Genomic DNA, 23736 nt, shown 5'->3' with positions numbered 1-23736 from the left:
TGCCAAGTACAACAACAAATCCTGACCATTGTATATAAAACGAACCTTAAAAGGCTGTGAAAGGTAGAGAAAGAGACATGCTAGGGACCTCAGAAGACACGGTGGTGAGTTCCCTGGGGTTTCTTTGTGCTTCTTCTAGTCCATCTTTGTGCTGCTTCTAGTCCGACTTGGACCTAAGAAGTCAGCAACCTGGAAACCCCAACAACTGCAGACAACCAAGCCCAGCAAAATCCTTCCCACTCTCTCCAGCCAAACGAGGAGGAAGGGGCAGCCTCGTGTGACAGAAACCTTTGGAAATCATCGCTCTACTTCGGCTTCTGTGTGTATTTTTTTTCTGTATGTTATGATGCTTGGTTTGTTTTTTTTTGTTGTTGTTGTTTTTTTTTGAGACAGGATCTCACTCTGTCACCCAGGCTGGACTGCAGTGGCGGGATCACAGCTCACTGCAGCCTCTACCTCCCAAAGCTCAGGAGACCCCCCAATCCGTCTCTCAGGTAGCTGGGATTACAGGCGCCCACCACCATACCTGGCTAATTTTTGTATTTCAGTAGAGACAGGGTTTCACCATGTTGGCCAGGCTGGTCTCGGACTCCTGGGCTCAAGTGATCTGCCCTCCTCTGCCTCCCAAACTGCTGGAAGTGTAAGAATTATGATCATGTTTTGACATTCTAAAGATCTTTCTGGCTGGGAAGAGGCTGCCCCTCAGGCTAGCCAATTCTTAGAGGTAGCAAAGGGCTCAGCGTTCGTGCAAGCCTTTGCTATATAGACTAACCAATCCAGAGCCCTTCCTTCTCCATTCACCTGCCTGTGCACCCCAGGAGGCAACACTCCTCTGCCCTAACCATCTCAGGGCCAGGTGCCAGGCAACTCTGGGCCACGCCTGTGGCTCAGAGCCCACTGAAATTATTCAAACCAGCCAATCCCAAATTCTTCCCCATGCCCTACCCTGCTTTTCCCACGGAAACCTCAACAAAGGCTCTGGCCAATAATGCCTTTCCCTTGCTCCTGTCTTCTGCTTCCTGACCCCTCAGGGGTCCTTACCACATGGCCCTGCATGGTGTGACATGTGAGCATAAAATCTTTGTCTTCCTGAGCCTCTCCTGTGTCTCCTCTTGTGGCTGCACCTGACCAACCATCTCGTAAAAGAATACAAAAGACATTCAAATACCACAGAAGAACTATGGCCTCACCTCTACCCACACCAGCAAAAGCCAAGAAAACAGCCTAGACTTACACTCAACAGGCTGTAGCAAGGCACCCTAACCCACACTGGGTTAACGGTAGAGAAAGCAGACTAGGAGCTGGGACTTGCAACCATACTGTATGAACAAACCCTGTCCCACCCCATGTTGTTAGTGACAATCACATGGGGAGCCCAGATTTCCACCCATCCAATAGTAAAAAGCCACCTCTACAACTCTCCCCTACTATGGCCTCCACAGCCCCTGGTGAGGGTCAGAGTCAGGACTGTCACCGTCACTCATTGGTAACAAAACCACTCCTACTGGAGTGTCCGTGGAGACCATGTGGGGAGCAGGAACTTCCACTTCCACCCAGCAGGGACAAAGATCCCCAATTCCCACCTGGGGTGCCAACGGAGGCTGAGTGGGGAATGTGGGCTTCTACTCCATCTGACATCACTTCCTCTGCCAGAGCAGTGTCAGAGCAAGCTGGCTAAAACAAAGGTTAGATAAGACTCAGTGTCTTATAAGATAATACCAAAATATCCATGGCCAGGCGTGGTGGCTCATGCCTACAATTCCAGCACTTTGGGAGGCCGAGGCAAGAGGACTGCTTGAGCCCAGGAGGTGGGGGCTGCAGTGAGCCATGATTACACCACTGCACTCCAGCCTGGACAACAGAGTAAGACCCTGACTCAAAAAAATAAATTGTTTTAAAATCCAGCTTTCAACTGAAAATCACTCATCATACCGAGAACTAAGAATCTCTCAAACAAAAATTACAACATTGCCTGATATGGTTCTAAATGTATACAGAAGAAAAAAAAATTTTTTTTTTGAGACAGAGTCTCACTCTGTCACCCAGGCTGGAGTGCAATGGCACGATCTTGGCTCACTGCAACCTCTGCCTCCTGGGTTCAAGTGATTCTCTTGCCTCAGCCTCCCAAGTAGCTGGGACTACAGGCATACGCCACCACACCTGGCTAATTTTTGTATTTTTAGTAGAGACGGGGTTTCACCACGTTGGCCAGGATGGTCTTAAACCCCTGACCTTAGGTGACGCCCACCCCGGCCTCCCAAAGTGCTCGGATTACAGGCATGAGCCACCGGGCCCGGTCTTTTTTTTTTTTTAGACAGAGCCTCACTTTGTCGACCAGCCTGGAGTGCAGTGGCACGATCTTGGCTCACTGCAATCTCTGCCTCCTGGTGGTTCTCCTCCCTCAGCCTCCCGAATAGCTGGGATGACAGGTGTCTGTCACCATGCCCGACTAATTTTTTGTATTTTTAGTACAGATGGGGTTTCGCCATGTTGGCCAGGCTGGTCTCGAACTCCTGACCTCAGGTGATCCACCTGCCTCGGCTTCCCAAAGTGCTGGGATTACAGGCATGAGCCACCACGCCCGGCCTAGAAGAAACATTTTTAAACAATTATAACTAGTGGAGAGTAAAGGACATAGGGAAGTAATGTTTCTATACTTCCCTCAAACTAGTAAAATGACAATACCAGTAAACTGTGGTAAGTTGTGTGTGTGTAAATGTGGTCCCTAAAAGTGACCACTAAAAAGGCTCCAGGCACAGTGGCACACGCCTGTAATCCCAGCATTTTGGGAGCGTGAGGCGGGCAGATCACCTGAGCCCAGGAGTTTGAGATCATCCTGGGCAACATGGTGAAACCCTGTCTCTATAAAAATTAGCCAGGCACGGTCGCACACACCTGTATGTAGTCCAAGCCACTTGGGAGACTGAAACAGGAGGATCATTTGAGGTTGGGAGATTGAGGCTGCAGCGAGCTGAGATCGTGCAACCACACTCCAGCCTAGGTGACAGAGTGAGACCCTGTCCTCGACTCACCCCCAAACAAAGATAGACTCAAGTAAAGCAAAATGATGTAATTTTGAAAAATATTTTCAAGTATTCAAGTAACCCACAGAGAAGCAAGAGTAAGAAAACAAAGATATACAAAAATGAACAGAACCAAAAACAAAATATTAAATGGTAGAATAAGCCTTAAGTCTTAAAATATCAATAACCACCTTAAAGGTAAACCACCTAAACAAATGAGGGTGAAGGACACCCAGCCTAGAGTAGCAGATAGTTAAAAGACACAGATTGACAAAATGGATTGCACAACACAACCCAACTATATGCTGTTTACAAAAAAACTCACTTCAAATGTAATGATACAGGCAGGCTGAAAGTAAAAGGATGAAAAAGATATGTCATGCAAGCATTCATCAAAACAAAGCAGGGAAAAAATTTTATCTGGGCGTGGTCGTGCACACCCGCGGTCCCAACTGCTCCAAATGCTGAGATGGAGGATTGCTAGAGCCCAGGAGTTGGAGGCTGCAGTGAGCCATGATCACACCACTGCACTCCAGCCCAGGTGACAGAGTGAGACCTCATCTCAAAGAAAAAAAAAAAAAAAAAAAAAGCAGAGGCCAGGCACAGTGGCGCACACCTGTAATTCCAACACTTTCAGAGGCCAAGGCAGGAGGATCACTTGAGGCTAGGAGTTCGAGACCAGCCTGGGTAACACAGCGAGACCAAATCTCTACAAAAGTAAAAAATAAAAAAATTAGCTGGTCATGGTGGGACATGCCTGTAGTCCAAAGCTAATAGGAAGACTGAGGCAGGAGGATAGCTTGAGACCAAAATTTTGAGGATGCAGTGAGCTATGATCACACCAATGCCCTCGAGCCTGGATCACAGAACAAGATTCTGTCTCAAAAACAAAGAAACCAACAACAACAAAAAAAGCAGGAATGGTTAAATTAATAAAGAATAAAATAGACTTCAGGAACATAGTAAAGATGTTAATCCCCCCAAATTAAGACACAAGCTTAGTGTACTTCCTAGCAAAATCCCAGCAAAATATTTTGTATACAGAAGATTATTTTATAATTTGTAATGAAAAGCAATGGAACTAGAATAGCTGAAACTATTTTGAAAAATAAAGTGGACGAAATCATTCTATCTGAGAACAAGACTTACTACATAACTACAGTAAGAAGGACTTGTGTAGAGTGGTAGACACACACATCATCACAACAATAGAAACCTGGAGACAGACACACAAATATGCCCAAATGATTTTTTTTTTTTTAATTACAAAGATACAAAAGCAATTCAATGGAGGAAAGACAGCTTCTTCAAGAAAATGACGCTGGAGCAAATGATATCCAGACAAAAAAATTCAGCTTAAACCTCACAGTTTCTACAAAAATTAACTCAAAATGGATCGCAGACTTAAATGTAACACATAAAACAATAAAACTTACGGGAAAAAATCTGCAGGATCAAGAGCTAGGCAAAGAGATCTTAAACTTGACACTAAAAGCACAATCCATTAAAGGCTGACCAATTGAACTTCACCAAAATTAAAAACCTCTGTCTGTAAAACATCCACTAAGTGGATGAAGACATTTTACAGATGGGGAGAAAATATTTGGAAACCACATATCCTCAAAACTTGACAGTACAACAACAAAGAACTTGATAGAAAATGAGGGAAAGATACAGACACGTTTCACCAAAGAACACAAACAGATGGCAAATAAGCACATGAAAAGATGTTCAACACCTTTAGGCATTAGGGAAATGCAAATGAAAGCCACAATGATTTATCACTACACACCTACCAGTACAGGTAAAATGAACACTAGTAACAACAGCAAATGTTGGCAAGGATGCAGAGAAGATGGAACTCTCATATATTGCTTTGGCAGTTTCTTATAAAATCAAACATGCAACTACCATATAACCCAGCATTTGCAGTCCTGGGCACTTATCCCAGAGAAATAAAGACATGCTGACAAAAAGAGTTATATACACTCATGTTTATAGCAGCTCCACTCACCATATCCCAAAACTAGTAACAACCCGGATGTGTTTACCACAGCTCCACTCAAGATATCCCAAAACTAGGAACGACCCGGATGTGCTTACCGTAGCTCCACTTAAGATATCCCAAAACTAGAAACAACCCAGATGTGTTTACTGCAGCTCCACTCACATATCCCAAAACTAGAACAACCCGGATGTCCTTTAACGTAAAAGTAGTTAAAGTGTGGCGTTACCAGGCCGGGCACGGTGGCTCAGGCCTGTAATCCCAGCACTTTGGGAGGCTAAGGCGGGCAGATCACGAGGTCAGGAGATTGAGACCATCCTAGCTAACATGGTGAAACCCTGTCTCTACTAAAAATATTTAAAAAATTAGCTGAGTGTGGTGGCGGGTGCCTGTAGTCCCAGCTACTCGGGAGGCTGAGGCAGGAGAATGGCCTGAACCTGGGAAGTGGAGCCTGCAGTGAGCCGAGATCGCGCCACTGCACTCCAGCCTGGACAACAGAGCAAGACTCCGTCTCAAAAAAAAAAAAAAAAAAAAAAGACACTGTGGCGTATGGATACCATGAAATACTACCTACCAATGAAAGAATTAATACATGCAACAACCTGGATCAATCTTGAGAGAATTACACTAGGTGAAAAAGCCAATTCCAAAAGATTACATACTATATAATTCACGTAACATTGTTGAAATGACAAAATCATAGAAATGGAGAATTAGTGGTCACCAGAGGCTAAGGGAAGGCAGGGACACAAGTGGGCTTGGGAAAGGGAAACATAATGGGTTCTGTAGGCGATGGAAATGCTCTGTATCTTGACCATATCAATGTCACTACTGTGCTTGTGATATTCCATTACAGTATCATCACTGGGGGAGGTTCAGTAAGGGTACATGGGATTTCTTTGTATTATTTCTTACAACTGCATGTGAATCTACAGTTACCCCGAAATAAAACGTTGAGTTTTTTTAAAAAGCAAAATAAAGACATTTCAAACCAAAAAAAAAAACGAAACAAACAAAAAAAACACTGAAAATCAATAACAAAGTAAAATAATCCCTGCCCATAAAAAAAAAAAAAAAAAAAAAAAAAAAAAAAGTAAGGAAAAATACCAAATGGAAATCTGGAGTCTGGATACATAAAAAGGAATGAAAAGCAGTGGAAACGGTAAACAAGTAGGTAAATAGAAACGGTTTTTAAAAAGCTTTAAACTATCTAAAACAAAACTTTTAAAATGAATTTAAAGGAAAAAATAATATAACAATGCATGACAACAATAGCACAAAGATGGGAAAAGAAAGGTGGAGTATATTATCAAAATGTTCTTACACTACATGAGAAGCAGAATATTGTTATGTTTTGTTTTGTTTTTTGTTTTGAGACAGAGTTTTGCTCTTGTTGCCTAGGCTGGATTGCAGTGGTGCGTTCTTGGCTCACTGCAATCCCCGCTTCCCAGGTTCAAGCGATTCTCCCGCTTCAGTCTCCCAAGTAACTGAGATGACAGGCACCTGCCACCACGTCAGACTAATTTTTTGTATTTTCAGTAGAGACGAAGTTTCACCATATTGGCCAGGCTGGTCTCGAACTCCCAACCTCAGGTGATCCTCCAGCCTCAGCCTCTCAAAGTGCTGGGATTACAGGCGTGAGCCACTGCGTCCAGCCTGGTTTTTTTTTTTTTTTTTTTTTTGAGATGGAGTCTCACTCCGTTGCCCAGGCTGGAGTGTAATGGCACAATTTCGGCTCACTGAAACCTATGACTCCCGGGCTCAAGTGATTCTCCTGCCTCAGTCTCCTGAATAACTGGGATTACAGGCATGAGCCACCATAGCTGGCTAATTTTTGTATTTTTAGTAGAGACGGGGTTTTGCCATGTTGGCCAGGCTGGTCTCGAATTTCTGACCACAAGTGATCCGCCTGCCTCAGCCTCCCAAAGTGCTGAGACTACAGGCATGAGCCACTGGTGCCCAGCCTGAGAAGTGGATTATTATTTGAAGGTAAACTGATAAGTTAAAGATATAACCTAAAGTAATCACCATGAAAAAAATACCAAAAATATGCCAATAAAGCAGATTAAAATATATCAATCCAAAAGAAGGCAGAAAAAAAAAGATTTTAAAAGATAACCAAGAATAAATGGGACAAATAGGAAAAAAAAACACCAGCAAGATGGTAGATTTAAACCCAATCATACTAATAATCTCATTAAATGTAAAAGGTATAATGCCTCAAAAAAAAAGGCAGAGGCTACTACTCAATAAAAAGCAAGATCAAATTAACAAGCTATTTATAAGAAATTCACTTTAGCCAGGCGCGGCGGCTCACGCCTGTAATCCCAGCACTTTGGGAGGCCAAGGCAGGCAGATCACGAGGTCAGGAGTTCGAGACCAGCCTGGCCAATATGGTGAAACCCCATCTCTACTAAAAATACAAAAATTAGCCAGGTGTGGTGGTGCGCACCCGTAGTCCCAGCTACTCAGGAGGCTGAGGCAGAAGAATCACTTGAACCCGGGAAGCAGAGGTTGCAGTGAGCCGAGATCACGCCACTGCACTCCAGCCTGGGTGACAGAGCGAGACTCCATCTCAAAAAAAAAAAAGGTAGGGGGGAATCTACTTTAAATATATAGACAAAAATAGGTTAAAGATAAAAAGATGGAAAAAAATATATCATGCTAACATGAATCATAAGAAAACTGGAGTGGGCTGGGCATGGTAGCTCATGCCTGTAATCCCAGCATTTAGGGAGACTGAGGCAGGCAGATCACTTGAGGTCAAGATTTCGAGACCAGCCTGGCCAATATAGTGAAACCCCATCTCTACTAAAAATACAATAGTTAGCCGGCATGGTGGTACATGTCTGTAATCCCAGCTACTTGGGAGGCTGAGGCAGGAGAATCACTTCAACCCAGGAGGCAGAGTTTGCAGTGAGCCAAGATCGTGTCACTGCACTCCAGCATAGGTGACAAAGTGAGACTCTACCTCAAAAAAAAAGAAAAAGAAAAAGAAAAAAGAAATGAAAAAGAAAACTGGAATGGCTTATTTATTTATTTTTGAGACAGGGTCTCATTTTATTGCCCTGGTTGGAGTACAGTGGCATAATCATAGCTCTCTACAGCCTTCAACTCCCTGGCTCAAGTGATACTCCCACCTCAGCCTCCCGAGTAGCTAAGACGATAGAAGCACACCACTGTGCCCAGCTAATTTTTTAATGTTTTATACAGACAGGGTCTCATTATGTAGCTCAGGCTGGTCTAGAACTCCTAGCTTAACCCATCCTCCTGCCTCAGCCTCCCAAAGTGTTGGGATTATAGGTATGAGCCATCATGCCCAGCTTGGGGTGGCTAAATTTATCTCAGATGAAGTAGATTTCAGAGCCAAGAAAATTACTTGGGACGAAGAGTCATTTCATAAATGATAACCAAGTGAGTTCATCAAGAGGGCATAACAGGTCAGGTGCAGCGGCTCAGACCTATAATCCCAGCACTTTGGGAGGCCGAGGCGGGTGGATCACCTGAGGTCAGGAGTTCAAGAGCAGCCTAGCCAACATGGGCAAAACCCCATCACTACTAAAAAATACAAAAATTAGGTGTGGTGGCACATGCCTGTAATCCCAGCTGTTCAGGAGGCTGAGGTACGAGAATCACTTGTACTTGAACGGTGGAGGCTTCAGTGAACCAAGAGCATGCCACTGTACTCTAGCCTGGGTGCCAGGAGTTCAAGGCAACTGTCTTGAAGTCAGGAATTTGAGACAAGCCTGAGCAACTTAGCGAGACCCTATCTCTATTTAAAAAAAAGAAATTAGGCTGGGCACGGTGGCTCATGCCTGTAATCCCAGCACTTTGGGAGGCTGAGGCGGGCAGATCACAAGGTCAGGAGATAGAGACCACCCTGGCCAACATGGTTAAACCCCATCTCTACTAAAAATACAAAAATTAGCTGGGTGTGATGGTGTGCACCTGTAATCCCAGCTACTCAGGAGGCTGAGGCAGGAGAATCGACTGAACCCAGGAGGTGGAGGTTGCAGTGAGCCAAGATCGCACTACTGCACTCTGGCATGGCAACAGAGCAAGACCGTCTCAAAAAAAAAAAAAAAAAAAAAAAAAATAGCCAGGCATCGTGGTGCATGTCTATAGTGTCAGCTACTTGGGAAGCTGAGGTGAGAGGAACACTTGAACCCAGAAGGTTGAGGGTGCAGTGAGCTATGATGGCACCACTGCACTCCAGCCTAGGTGAGACCCTGTCTTTAAAAAAAAAAAAAAAAAAAATTGACACACGACATATCAACATGTTTGAGATACAACTAAAGTACCACTCATAGGGAAATTTATAGCATTTAACACTTACATTGGAAAAGAAGAAAGATCTCAAATCAAATGACCTAAGACTCCACCTTAAGAAACTGGAACAGAGCACATTAAATCCAAAGTAAGCAGAAGAAAGGGAATAATGACAATAACAACAAACGTCAATAAAACAGAAAACTGTAACAATGAAACCAAGAGCTCATTCTTTGAGAAGATCAGTAAGATTAAAAACTTCTTGTCAGATTGACCAAACAAAAAAGAGAGAAAGCTGAGTATGGTGGCATAATCCCAGCACTTTTGGAGGCCAAGCAGGGAGGATCATTTGAAGCCAGGAGTTCAAGAGTAGCCTGAGCAACATAGTGAGACCTCATTTCTACAAAAATAATTTAAAAATTAGCTGTGTGTGGTGATGCACACCTCTAGTCCTAGCTACTCAGGAAGCTGAAGTGGGAGCATTGCTTGAGCCCAGGAGGTGGAGGCTGCAGTATGATCTTGCCACTGTACTCCAGCCTGGGCAAAAGAGCAAGATCCTGATTTCTAAAAAACAAAAGAGAGAAAAGAAGAAATTAAATATGTAGTTTAAAACCTGTCCATGAGAAACTGCAAGGCCCAGATGGCTTCACTGCTGAAATCTACCAAACATTTAAAGAAGAAATAACATCAATTCTGTACAAACTCTTCCAGGAAATAGAAGTGAACAAAATATATCCCAACACTTGCCATGATGCCAACATTACCCTAACGACAAAACAAGAAAAAAAAAGGCATTATAAGAAACTATAGACTAATAACACTCATTAAGACAAAATTGTTTATAATTTTAGCAAATAAAAGCCAATAATACATAGAGTAACGTATCATGACCAAGTGTGAGTCATCTCAGGAATGCACAGTTGGTTTAACATTCAAGCATCAAACAACTCAACCTGGTAAAAGGTATCTATGAAAAACCTACAACACATGCTTAATGGTGAAAGACTGAATGCTTTTCCTCTAAGGCTGAGAAAGAGACTTGGATTTTTACTCTTATCACCTCTATTTAACAACATAATGGAGGTCTCTTAATCAGAACAAAACAGCAAGAAAAAGAAAAAAAGAACCTACACAGACTGGAAATGGAGAAGTAAAATTATCTTTATTCACATATCACATGGTTGCGTCTATAAAACACTAAGGGATCTTTAAAAAAACTACTAGAATTAGTAAGTGACTTAAGCAAGGTTCCAAGATACAAGATCAAAATCTGAAAAACATACTATTTCTATAGGCTAGCAATAAACGATCAGGAAGTTGAAATTTTAAAAATAAAATGCTCTTTGTATAATAGTTAATGAAAATATTTATCCCAGCTGGGTGCAGTGGCTCAACCCCTGTAATCCCAGCACTTTGGGAGGCCGAGGCAGGTGGATCACTTGAGGTCAGGAGTTCAAGGCCAGCTTGGCCAACAGGGTGAAACCCTGTCTCTACTAAAAATACAAAAATTAGCCAGGCTTGATGGTAGGCACCTGTAATCTCAGCTACTCATGAGGCTGAGGCAGGAGAACTGCTTGAACCCAGAAGGCGGAGGTTGCAGTGAGCCAAGATTGTGCCATTGCACTCCAGCCTGGGCAACGAGAAACTAAAGATGGCCTAGGCCAGGCATAGTGGCTCATGCCTGAAATCCCAACACTCTGAAAGGCTAAGGCAAGAGGCTGGGCACAGTGGCTCATGCCTGTAATACCAGCACTTTGGGAGGACGAGTCAGGTAGATCACTTGAGGTCAGGAGTTTGAGACCAGCCCGGCCAACACTGTGAAACCCCAACTCTACTAAAAATACAAAAATTAGCTAGGTGTGATGGTGCATGCCTGTAATCCCAGCTACCTGGGAGGCTGAGGCAGGAGAGTCACTTAAACCCAAGGGGTGGAGGTTACAGTGAGTGAAGACAGTGGCACTGCACTCCAGCTTGGACAACAGACTGAGATTCCGTCTCAAAAAAAAAAAAAGGGCCAGGCGCAGTGGCTCACACCTGTAATCCCAGCACTTTGGGAGGCCGAGACAGGTGGATCACGAGGTCAGCAGATCAAGACCATCCTGGCTAACATGGTGAAACCCCGTCTCTACTAAAAATACAAAAAATTAGCCAGGTGTGGTGGTGGGTGCCTGTAGTCCCAGCTGCTCGGGAGGCTGAGGCAGGAGAATAGTGTGAACTCGGGAGGTAGAGCCTGCAGTGAGCCAAGATCGCATCACTGCACTCCAGCCTGGGCAACAGAGCGAGACTCCATCTCAAAAGAAAAGGAAAAACAAAAACAAAAACAAAAAAAGGCTGAGGCAAGAGAACTGCTTGAGCGCAGGAGTTCAAGACCAGCCTGGGCAACATGGTAAGACTGTCTCTACAAAAAAATAAAGAAGTAGCTAAGTGTTGTAGCACATGCCTGTAGTCCTGGCTATTCACAAGGCTGAGGCAGGGGGATCCCTTGAGCCAAGGAGCTGAAGGCTGCAGTGAGTCGTGACTGTGCACCACTGCACTCCAGCCTGGGCAACAGAGCAAGACTGTCTCAAAAAAAACAAAAAAACAAAAAAACAGGCCTAAATAAATAGGTATACCTTGCTTGTGAGTCGGAAAATAATATTGTTTAGATGTCAATTCACATCAAATTGATTTAAAGATTCAGTACAGTCCCAATCAAAATACCAGGAAGATTATTTGTAGAAATTCTCAAAGTGATTCTAAAATTCATTTGAAAATACAAATGGCCAAGCAACCATGAACAGCCAGAACAACTTTTTTATTTTGGTTGACACAGAATCTCACTCTGTCGCGCAGGCTGCAGTGCAGCTGCACGATCATGGCTCACTGTAGTCACCACCTCCCGAGCTGAAGCGAGCCTCTCACCTCAGTCTCCCAAGTAGCTGGGACTATGGCGCTTGCCACCACACCCAGCGAATTTTTTTTATTTTTTGTAAAGATGAGGTCTCACAATGTTGCCCAGGCTACAGAGTAACTCGGAGAAAGAACAAAATTGGAGAACTTACCTGGTTCCAAAACTTTTTTTTTGAGACAGCGTCTCACTCTGTCACTCAGGCTGTAATACAGTGGTGCAATCATAGCTTGCGGCAGCCTCAAACTCCTAGGCTCAAGCAATCCTCCTGCCTCAGCCTCCCAAGTATAACAAGGACCAGAGGCATGAGTTCCCAGATGCAGCTAATTTTTTTTTTTTTGTAGAGACAGTCTTGACATGTTGCCCAGGCTGGTCTCAAACTCCTGGGTTCAAACAGTCCTCCTGCCTCGGCCTCTCAAAACACTGGAATTACAGACATGAGCCACTGAAGTTGGCCACAAAACTTTAAAATATATAGTAATCAAGATATTGTGCTATGGTGTCAAGATAAACAAGTGATCAGTACAACATAATAGAATCCAGAAATAGATCGTATTTATATGGTTTACTGATTTTTTTTCTTCTGTCTCTGGTGCTTCAACCAACTGATTTTTGATAAAGGTGCGAAGACAATTTAGTGGCAAAAGGATTATCCTTCCAACAAACGGTGCTGGAACAACTGAACATCCATGTGCCAAAAAATAAACTTGCTCCATCTTCACACCACAAACAAAAATCAACTCAAAATGGATCACTGACCCCCCTAAAAAAAGCTAAAACTGTAAGACTTCTAGAAGAAAATACAGGAAAAATACTTGTGGCCTGTAGGTAGGCAAAGACTTTTTTTTTTCCGTGAGACATGGTCTTACTGTCACCCAGACTGGAATAAAGTGGCACAATCACGGCTCACTGCAGCCTCAACCTCCTGGGCTCAAGTGATCCGCCCACCTCAGTCTCCCAAGCAGCTGGGACTACAGGCGCGCACCGCTAAGCCCAGCTGATTTTTGTATTTTTTATAGAGACAGGGTTTCACCATGTTGCCCAAATTGGTCTCAAACTACTGAACTCAAGTGAGCCACCAGTCTCAGCCTACCAAAACAGTGGATTACAGGCATGAACCACCACACCTGGCCTAATTTTTGATTTTTTTATATAGAGATGAGTTCTCCCTATGTTGCCCAGGCTAGTCTTGAAAACCTAGGCTCAAGTGATCTACCTGCCTCAGCCTCCCCAAGTGCTGGGATTACAGGCATGAACCACGCACTCAGCCAAGATTTCTTAAAACACCTACAGCACAATGAATTTAAAAAAAAAAAAAAAATGAAATGAAATTTCCCAAAACAAAAAATGCACTCTATAAAAGACGCTGAAAAGAATCAAAAGACAAATCCCAGCCTATATAATAAAAGACTTATATCGAGAATATACAAAGAACTCTCTAAGCTCAACAATAAGAAAACCACCAGTTTTCAAATGGGCAAAAGATTTCAACAGGCATTTTTAGCAAAGGAAATATACAGATGGCAAATAACCACATGAAAAGATGTTCAGCATTATTCATTATGAAAGTACAAATTAAAACCCCAACAAAATACTACCACACTACACACCTATGGAGATGGCTAAAACTGAAGAACACTGACCACCCCAAGTATTGGGAAGGATGTGGAGCAAATGGAAGCGTCATTCACCAGGGGTGGGACTATAAAACACTGCAATCCCTTTTGGAAAGTTTGGAAGTCTCTTTTTTTTTTTTTTTTTTTTTTTTTGAGACGGAGTCTCGCTCTGTCGCCCAGGCTGGAGTGCAGTGGCCGGATCTCAGCTCACTGCAAGCTCCGCCTCCCGGGTTCCCGCCATTCTCCTGCCTCAGCCTCCCGAGTAGCTGGGACTACAGGCGGCCGCCACCTCGCCCGGCTAGTTTTTTGTATTTTTTTAGTAGAGACGGGGTTTCACCGTGTTAGCCAGGATGGTCTCGATCTCCCGACCTCGTGATCCGCCCGTCTCGGCCTCCCAAAGTGCTGGGATTACAGGCTTGAGCCACCGCGCCCGGCCGGAAGACTCTTAAAATGTTAAAGTACACACCCACCCCAGGACCAAGCCATTTTACACCTAGATATTTACCTAAGAGAAATGAAAACATATCCTAACAAAGGCTTGTTTGCAAATGTTCATAGCAGCTTAATTTGTAATGGCACAAAGTGAAAAATGACCCAGATGCCCATCAACAGACGAATGGAGAAACAAATTGTGATCTAGCCATAAAATGGAATCCTACTCAACAATACGATGAAGTGATGCTACATGGCACAAATGGAACAATGTTGAAGGAATTATGCTGAGTGAAGGAAGCAAGATAATGTAAGAACATACATTGTACAATTCCACATAAGCAACATTCTAGAAAATCTAAACTAATTCATCTATAGTGACAGAAAGCAGATCAGTAGTTGCCTGGCAGGAGCGGATGAGGGTGGGGAAAGGATGGAAAGGGTGATTTCAAAGGGACATCAGGGAACTTTTGAGGGTTATGAACATGTTCATTAGCTTGATCTTGATGCTAGTTTCATGGGTGCATACAGATGTCAAAATTCATCAAATTATATATTTTAAATATGTGTAATTTGGTATATATCAATCACACCTCAGTAAAGCTGGGAAAAGAGAGAGAGAAAGAGAGGGAGGGAGGGAGGGAGGGAGGGAGGAGGAAGCAAGCGCAAAAACTACCAGTAGCATAAAAGATAGGCACCTAATTCTGGACACCGGGAGCTTCTGAATTTTGTCTTGGTCCTCTCTCTTGCTGTCCAGGTGCTAGTGCTGGGTTTTCATCCACACCCTACTTTCATTAAGCGCAAAAGTGAGAGGAAAGCTGTCTGTGGGGAATGAATTATGGACTTAGAAAGAGAGAAAATGAGGGCAAACAGAACGTTCATTCTGTAATTTAAAACCCCTTGGTATAACAAACACCTCTAGGTAGGTGGTGAGATTCTAGGTGATTTTTCTTTGGTTTCTTTAAATTTTTCTGTACTTTCCAAATTCTTTACAAGCATTACTTGGCTCTTTGGAGGAAAAAAAAAATCAGTTTTAAAATAACCAATTTATATTCTCCATTAAGTAAAGAACTATTCAAAAAGAAACCAAGGATTTTTTTTTTCTTTAATCCTAGTAACTAACGAATAGCACCAGAACATACACACATGAATCTGAGCCATTAATTTAGATCAAAGAAGAGGAAGACTGCATTGATAAAGAATGAAGGATATTTACAACATATGGAGAAGGCCAAAACCTCAAAAATGGATGTTCCAAATCCTGAAGGTTGATAGTCAACCACTGAGTTGGCTTCCATCTAATTAAAGACATTTTAATAAGTTTTAACTGATTTCCTGCCATGTATGTTGAAGATGAGGTTCTCAAATGCTAAAGGGAAAGTCTAGTCTGAATTCTAGGAGGTTGGGGGCAGTGCCGAGAGAGTCCCTCTCCTCTAAGGCTTACAAGCCTGTAAATGAATCAAGCCTTCCAACATGGTATAAATGCCAGGAGAGGCAGGATTTCTTAACTCTGCTTGTCCCAAGTTGCTGGCATCAGACTTTTGTTGTTGCTGTTGTTGAGACAGGGTTTCTTTCTGTTGCCCAGGCTGAAGTACATCAGTGCAATCACAGCTCACTGCAGTCTCAACCTTCCGGACTCAGGTGACCTTCCTGCCTCAGCCTCCTGAGTAGCTGGGACCACAGGTGTGTGCTGCCACACTAGTCTAATTTTTTTTTTATTTTTATTTTTAGTAGAGAGGGGGTCTCACTACGTTGTCCAGGTTGGTCTCCAACTCTTGGGCTCGAGTGATCCTCTCTCCTCGGTCTCTCAAAGTGCTGGGATTACAGGTGTGAGCCCAGCTAATGTCAGATATTTCTGTCACTTTTTTTTAGTAAGTGTAGAAAACCAACAAGGAGTTCAGAAATGCCAAATGCTGATAAAATGTTCCTTTTTAAATACCTTCACAGGTCCAATTAGGTGCAAAATGTTTTTTAAGCAACCTGAATACCAATAATGAATTCTCCTCCTTGGTTTCTAAAAGAATAAACCAACTTCTTAGTAATCATAGCACTCTTCACTTTCATTTCAGAGGAAAAAATGAAAGTAGGTTAGCATACTACAACACTACAAACACAACGCAGAACACTTACATGTTTTGGAGTGTTCATGTGAGAGCATGTAATTGGCGAGAGGTGGTGTGTAAGTTAAACACTGCAGTGCTGCATTGGCAAAACAGGTATTGCCCAAATTCTGGAGCCCAGCTCCAACTCTATGAGTTTGCTGCCACTTAAGACAAATCTTCTCTGATGGGAAAAGAACTTTCTGTGGAGGAGCGATGCCATCACCTAGGGCTAGAAAAATAAACAAGAAAGAGTCAGAAACAAAGCTTTGCATACTGAAGCTAAATAAATAGTAACACTTGGTCAAACCTCAATCTGTTCAAGATCCGTAATCTCATGACCAGCCTGCCTGAAATACAGGGGGAAGAGGGACATTTTAAATGACAGAAGCCAGAACATGAGAAATTTTCAATGATCTGGTTTTTCCAATAAACAAACTGCAAGGACAGAAAGGGGAGAGGGTTACAGATTAAAAGAAACTTGAGACATATATCTACCAAATGCAAAGTGTAGACTTCATTTGGATGTTGCTCTGAACAACTGCTTAAAAAATACATATATACACATTTTATGAATATTTTATGTATGTATATATTTATATATACATAAAACAACCAAAGAAATATGAATACTGAATGGCATTTTCATACGAAGACATTTTTGACTTTTAGAAAAAACTCTTTAGATGTATACACTAAAATACAAGCGAAAGATGAAGTACTGGATTTAAGATCATGTCGTGGGGAGGTAAGTAGGTGCTAGTATAACTGGCCATAAGTTGATAAATGTCAAAGTTGGTTGATGGCCACATGAAAGTTCATTATGATTACTCTTTTATATCCACTTTGAACATTTAAAAAATAATACAATCAATAGAAAGAATGAGATAAATTTGACTCCTTGTAACATTTGCCATGGATGCAAATTCAGTGCCACCATAACTGTCCTCCTTGTCATCTCATGTAGGGAGCCCTTACTAAGCCAAATGGTTGCAATTCTAATGGTTGGTACCGATGTCATCCCTATTTTACCATTAAGGAAGCAGGCTTTGAATTTAGGCTGTCAGGAACCGATGTACACACTTGTGAATAGACTACCTGTGACCTGAAAAGGTTTTATCCATTTTGAAGATTATCAACAGATTACTAATAACTAAGTATGACAATGGAACTCAGCTGAAGCTCAAGAAACAACTTATTTAGGAAAGTTGAAAATCATCAATGGTAAGACTAATTTTTCTTTTTTTTTTTTTTTTTTTTTTTTTTTTTTTTTTTTTTTTTTTTTGAGACTGAGTCTGGCTCTGTCGCCCAGGCTGGAGTGCAGTGGCCGGATCTCAGCTCACTGCAAGCTCTGCCTCCCGGGTTTATGCCATTCTCCTGCCTCAGCCTCCCGAGTAGCTGGGACCACAGGCGCCCGCCACTTCGCCCGGCTAGATTTTTGTATTTTTTAGTAGAGATGGGGTTTCACCGTGTTAGCCAGGATGGTCTCGATCTCCTGACCTTGTGATCCGCCCGTCTCGGCCTCCCAAAGTGCTGGGATTACAGGCTTGAGCCACCGCGCCCGGCCAAGACTAATTTTTCAAAGGCTTTGGCAGTCCCCCAGTGTTCTAACAAAAGGCTGAGACTGGGCCGGGCGCGGTGGCTCACGCCTGTAATCCCACCACTTTGGGAGGCCAAGGCGGGCGGATCACGAGGTCAGGAGATGGAGACCATCCTGGCTAACACGGTGAAACCCCGTCTCTACTAAAAATACAAAAAATAAGCCAGGCGTGGTGGCGGACGCCTGTAGCCCCAGCTACTTGGGAGGCTGAGGCAGGAGAATGATGTGAACCCAGGAGGCAGAGGTTGCAGTGAGCCAAGATGGCGCCACCACACTCCAGCCTGGGCGACAGAGCGAGACTCCGTCTCAAAAAAAAAAAAAAGGCTGAGATGCCATGTAGAATCATTCTCCATTTGAAGAGAGATATTAGTGGTTATTTAGGCAGGCGTAGGCAGGCTGCAGCTTGGTGGGGAAAGGAGAGCAAAATTAGGACAAGAGAAAGGATTCTGTAGAGAATGAGATGGGAGCCCCAAAAAAGGGCAGAGTGGGGAGATGTGAGTTAAGTCCTAAGAAGAGAGAGGAGTCCAAGCAACATGACAGGAGGTTGAAGGCCGTGGAGAAAGAGGTCCTGTGGGAAAGTGCTGCTGGAGAGAAGCCGAAGGACTTTCCACCTCTATGTGCAACATTCGATTAGGTTGTGTTTCATAATATAAACTTCCCCCTACCCAGAACACTTTCAGCAAGCCAAACTGCAACACCCACGCCCACATCACAATATGAAACTTACTGTTGTCTGGGCGCAGCGGCTCACACCTGTAATCCCAGCACTTTGGGAGGCCGTGGCGGGTGGATCATAAGTTTGAAACCAGCCTGGCCAGCATGGTGAAACCCCATCTCTATTAAAAACACAAAAAATTAGCCGGGCGTGGTGGCACACACCTGTAGTCCCAGCTATTCAGGAGGCTGAGGTAGGAGAACTGCTTGACCCCGGCAGGCAGACTGCAGTGAGCCGAGACTGCACCATTGCATCACTGCATTCCAGAATGGGTGACAGAGCCAGACTCTGTCTCAAAAAAAAGAAAAAAAAAAAGAAATCTGCTAATAGGACTCAAAACAACATGGCGATCAAACTACTCGAAGCCACGGGGTGTCCAATCTTTTGGCTTCCCCGTGCCACATTGGAAGAAGAATTTTCTTGGGCCACACATAAAATACACTAACACTAACAATAGCTGATGAGCCTTAAAAACAAACAAACAAACAAAAAAAAACACAAAAAAACTCACTGTTTTTAAGAAAGTTTACGCATCTGTGTTGGACTGCATTCAAAGCTGTCCTGGGCTACATGCTCTAAGCCAAACAACAATCTAACTAGGAAATTCTACTGTATTTCAAATCTTCATGTCCTCAAATCCAAAAGTCTTGAAGTACCAACTTAAAGTGTTAATGTCTCATTTATCTTGATGAGTTTTAACAAATGTAACCACATTTGTATCATCATAACAAATGTAACATTTGTGTTATATACTCTCTTTTTTTTTCTTTTATCTTTCTTCTTTTTGAGACAGAGTCTCGCTCTGTTGCCCAGGCTGAAGTGCAATGGTGTGATCTCGGGCTCACTGCGACCACTGCCTCCCAGGTTTATGCGATTCTCCTGCCTCAGCCTCCCAAGTAGCCGGGATTACAGGCACACACCACCATGCCTGGCTAATTTTTGTATTTTTAGTGGAGACAGGGTCTCACCATATTGGCCAGACTGGTCTCAAACTCCTGACCTCAGGCGATCCGCCTGCCTCGGCCTCCCAAAGTGCTGGGATTACAGGTGTGAGCCACCGTGCCTGGCCTATCTGCTCTCTTTCGAAGAGCTTTATTACCACGAATGATTTTTAACTGCCAGGAAAAAAACAAAAACAAAAAAACTGGGCAAAGTTCATTTGTCAAAAGACAACCATTTTACAAAACATCTTCAAAATTTGTAAAAGTCATCTACTTAGGGAACTAGAATAACTACTGGTTAACAAGTTAATGTAATGCTTGCCCATCTCAATTATCACCAAAACAAAGTTTATCCTTAAAAGAATTGGAATAAAACAAACTAATAATATTCTAGTAACAAAAACAAGCTACTTTGTTGTCAAACACGGACAAGTAACAGGAAAACAAAGCCCATCGAGTAATGCAACTCTGCTGGCTACTCAGGTGGCCTCATGCCTTGCAAAATAAGCCCCTCTCTGAAACCACCAAGTCACCAACAGCATTTACACAGGAGTTTCTGGCGGTAATTCTCTCTTTTGAAAAACAGTACCTTGATCCTTTTGTGGTGATGGTTTTGATTTATCAGGTACAGATGAACTTGAATAAACTACAGCACCAGGTACTGGTCCTAAAGAAAGTGTGTGATTTGACACATCATTTAATGAAGACACAGCACCCCAGCTGGCAGAACCTGCATCCATGTCTCCAGGTGAGACTGCCTCAGAGCTGCCAGGCTGATTCTGATAGGCTGATGGGTCTGAAGATTCAGAAGCTTTGTCAACTATGGTCATTGTTCAACTCTGCAAAAGAATAAAAGTATATATTTGCTTCATCAGGTGAGAAAAGCAATCTCCTTACCCTACCACTAGATCTTGGAAAATCGTTCCCAGTCATTTTAAAGTTATTTTCAAACATATCACCCAAATATAAAAACAACAGCACTTTCTAACATGTTTGTAATAATCTCCTTGGGACATTTAGCATCATGATAATCTGAAAGTCAACAATCTTTATTTTAAAATCTTCAGTATTTGATTAGAAGAACTTCTCATTTCATTTCATGCCCCCTAAAAGTCTGGCGTTTCAGTTTATAATTGGGCATTTCCATTTTCAATTCTATTTATTTACTAAGTACCTATATTTTCCTTCTCTACTGCTTAAAACTAGAAAAATTATACACAGAATATATTTGACTAAATCTTCAATTTGAGTATAATACCTCAGAGAAAAGCATCAACTACACACAGAAAATCTAGACTTAATTTTGTGCTTAAAGTGCAAATGGCATCAAGTGAAATACATAATATTTTTAAAAATTACAATTATAGAGATCTCACCTTTAAAACAAACCATTTTTCCTAAGAGGCTCGTTTATACGGAATGTATGACTTTTTAAACAAAACCCGTAAGCCATTACTGACATCAAACTCGAACACAAATATCTGTTACGAAAGGGCTTGATTATAATTTTCTCTCTGAGTCCTATTTTAAAATATTAGGGCTAACAGTAATTGAGCATTTTCTATGTGTTGGGCATTGCATCAACTGCTGGACATACATTAACTTGATTTTCATAAGGAACCTATGAGAGATCAGACGGAATCCCCAGGGCCTATAAAATGAAGCAACTGTGACCCCAACGAGTCAGCAACCAGTCAGCAACTGGGACTGAGAGCCAGGTCCAGCATTCCCAGCCAGGCTTCCTTCTGGTTATGCCACCTTGTCAAAAGAATGCTGTTAGGGATATTTCTGAAACTGCCCAACAACAGCCACATCTACATGTCACTCCTGTGTAGAAAACCTTTCAGGAGGCCGGGTGCGGTGGCTCGCGCCTTTAATTCCAGCACCTTGGGAGGCCAAGGGCAGATCGCTTGAGGTCAGGAGTTTGAGACCAGCCTGGCCAACATGGTGAAACCTTGTCTCTACGAAAAACAAAAATTAGCCGGGCATGGTGGTGCACACCTGTAATCCCAGCATTTTGGGAGGCCGAGGCAGGTGAATCACCTGAGCTCAAGCGTTTGAGACCAGTCTGGCCAACATGGTGAAACCTCATCTCTACCAAAAATACAAAAATTAACTGGGCATGGTGGCATGTGCCTGTAATCTCAACTACTCGGGAGGCTGAGTCAGGAAAATCACTCGAACCCAGGAGGCAGAAGTTGCAGTGAGCCAAGAATGCACCACTGACATCCAGCCTTGGTGACAAAGCAAGACTGAGTCTCAAAAAAAAAAAAAGGCCGGGTGCAGTGGCTCACACCCCTGTAATCCCAGCATTTTGTGAGGCCAAGCTGGGTGGATCACTTGAGTCCAGGAGTTTGAGACCAGCCCACCCAACATGGGGAAACCCTGTCTCTACTAAAAATATAAACACTAACCAGGCGTGCGCCAGCTACTTGGGAGGCTGAGGCAGGGAAAATTGCTTGAACCTGGGAGTTCAAGTGAGATGAGATCACACCACTGCACTCCAGACTGGGCGACAGAGCGAGACTCTGCCTCAAAAAAAGAGAGAAAGAAAAGGAAAGGAAGAAAGAACATCTTTCAGGAGTGCCCAACTGCCCATAGCACAACATTTTAATGCCTGGACTTAGCACTGTCTGACCTAATAACCTCTCCAAACACCCCTCTGTCACATTCCCACCATGCTGAAGTCTTTGTTTGTTTGTTTGTTTGTTTTGTCACTGCTCTCTCTGGGCTCTGCGCATGCTGTTCTTTTCTCCGACTCTTTTCCATCCTTCCACCTCCAGCCAGTTCACACTTCCACTTCTCAGTTTACAATTTACTTCCTCTGGTACACTTTCCTTGACACTACCATTCCCCCAAGACTGGGTTAGAAACCCCTCCTCAAGGCCCCCACAGCACCCTGTGCTGATTTCTATGGCAGAGTGCTGGCATCTACTCCACAGCTGTTTTACTTGCTGCTCTCTACCATGTTCTTATTCACATCCTCTGACCTGGTATATGGAAAGCTTTCCATACATGTGAAGAACAACTTAATGAACAAAGTCTGGAAACAGAAAACTACTAGCATTTGCTTTTAGCACCAGCTTGTGCTGAGTGATTTACATACAGTATCTCATTTGATCCTTAGAAAACTCTGGAGTAGAAATGGCCTTTAAAATTTGTTTTTAAAAAATATTGAGGCTGGGCACAGTGGCTCATGCCTGTAATACCAGCACTTTGGGAGGACAAGGCAGGTGGATCACGACGTCAGGAGATTGAGACCATCCTGACCAACAAGCTGAAACCCTGTATCTACTAAAAATACAAAAATTAGCTGGGCATGATGGCGCGTGTCTGTAGTCCCAGCTACTTGGGAGGCTAAAGCAGGAGAATCGCTTGAACCTGGGAGGCGGAGGTTGCAGTGAGCTGAGATCGCGCCACTGCACTCCAGCCTGGCGACAGAGCGAGACTGTCTTTAAGAAAAAAAAAAGGGGGGGGGGATATTGTAAAAGTACAAAAAAGTATTACCCATGCAATGAAGTAGGGATAATAAAATACCCATGTACTTTCCACACTGGCTGCTCACAATAACTTTCTGGGGTTTTTCCTTTTTGTAGAGACAGGGTCTCACTTTGTTGCCCAGGCGGGTCATGAACTCCTAGCCTCAAATGATCCTCCTGCCTCTGCCTCCCAAAATGCTAGAATTACCGGCATGAGCCACAGAGCCTGGCCAAATTTGTTTTTTAAAAGCATCAATTTTGTTGTTTGTAATTTGTTTGTTCTGTTTTGTTTTGAGACAAAGTCTAGCTCTGTCACCCAGGCTGGAATGCAATGGTGCCGTCACGGCTCACTGCAACCTTCTCCACCTCCTGGGTTCAAGCAATTCTCTTGCCTCAGCCTCCCAAGTAGCTGGGACTACAGGTGCGTGCCACCACACCCGGCTAATTTTTGTATTTTTAGTGGAGCTGGGTTTCACTACGTTGGCCAGGCTGGTGCAATTTTTAATTAGGGTAAGATTATCACTAGGGTAAGATTATCACCAAAAAAAAACCAATCTTAAAGTTTTTGAACTCAAGTAGAAATATAATAGATGCTTGTCAATTTCAATGAACTAAGAAAAAAAACTGAATTGAAATTTTAAATCAATAAAAGGTAGCTGACCCTCAATCA

General features: G+C 43.1%; 2 protein-coding genes across 3 annotated transcripts in view; both read right to left on the bottom strand.

The window, feature by feature from the left end:
• The window catches only part of RAC1 (Rac family small GTPase 1), a 396460-nt gene that overhangs the window by 297639 nt on the left and 75085 nt on the right, over nt 1–23736 (bottom strand). The gene's annotated exons all lie outside the window — the stretch shown is intronic.
• Nucleotides 1–23736, bottom strand: part of USP42 (ubiquitin specific peptidase 42) — a 59494-nt gene that overhangs the window by 32759 nt on the left and 2999 nt on the right. For both annotated transcript variants that reach the window (XM_050783941.1, XM_050783940.1), the window contains exons 2-3: nt 20177–20426; nt 16363–16563 (exon numbers count right to left, since the gene is read on the bottom strand). In XM_050783941.1, the coding sequence (XP_050639898.1) occupies nt 16363–16563; nt 20177–20417 (442 nt within the window). In that variant the 5' untranslated portion in view covers nt 20418–20426. The remainder of the gene's footprint in view (nt 1–16362; nt 16564–20176; nt 20427–23736) is intronic.

Source organism: Macaca thibetana, chromosome 3 (genome assembly GCF_024542745.1).
Source record: "Macaca thibetana thibetana isolate TM-01 chromosome 3, ASM2454274v1, whole genome shotgun sequence".
NCBI lineage: Eukaryota > Metazoa > Chordata > Mammalia > Primates > Cercopithecidae > Macaca > Macaca thibetana.
Note: the sequence above shows the minus strand (reverse complement) of the source record. Positions and strands in the feature narration are given on the sequence as shown.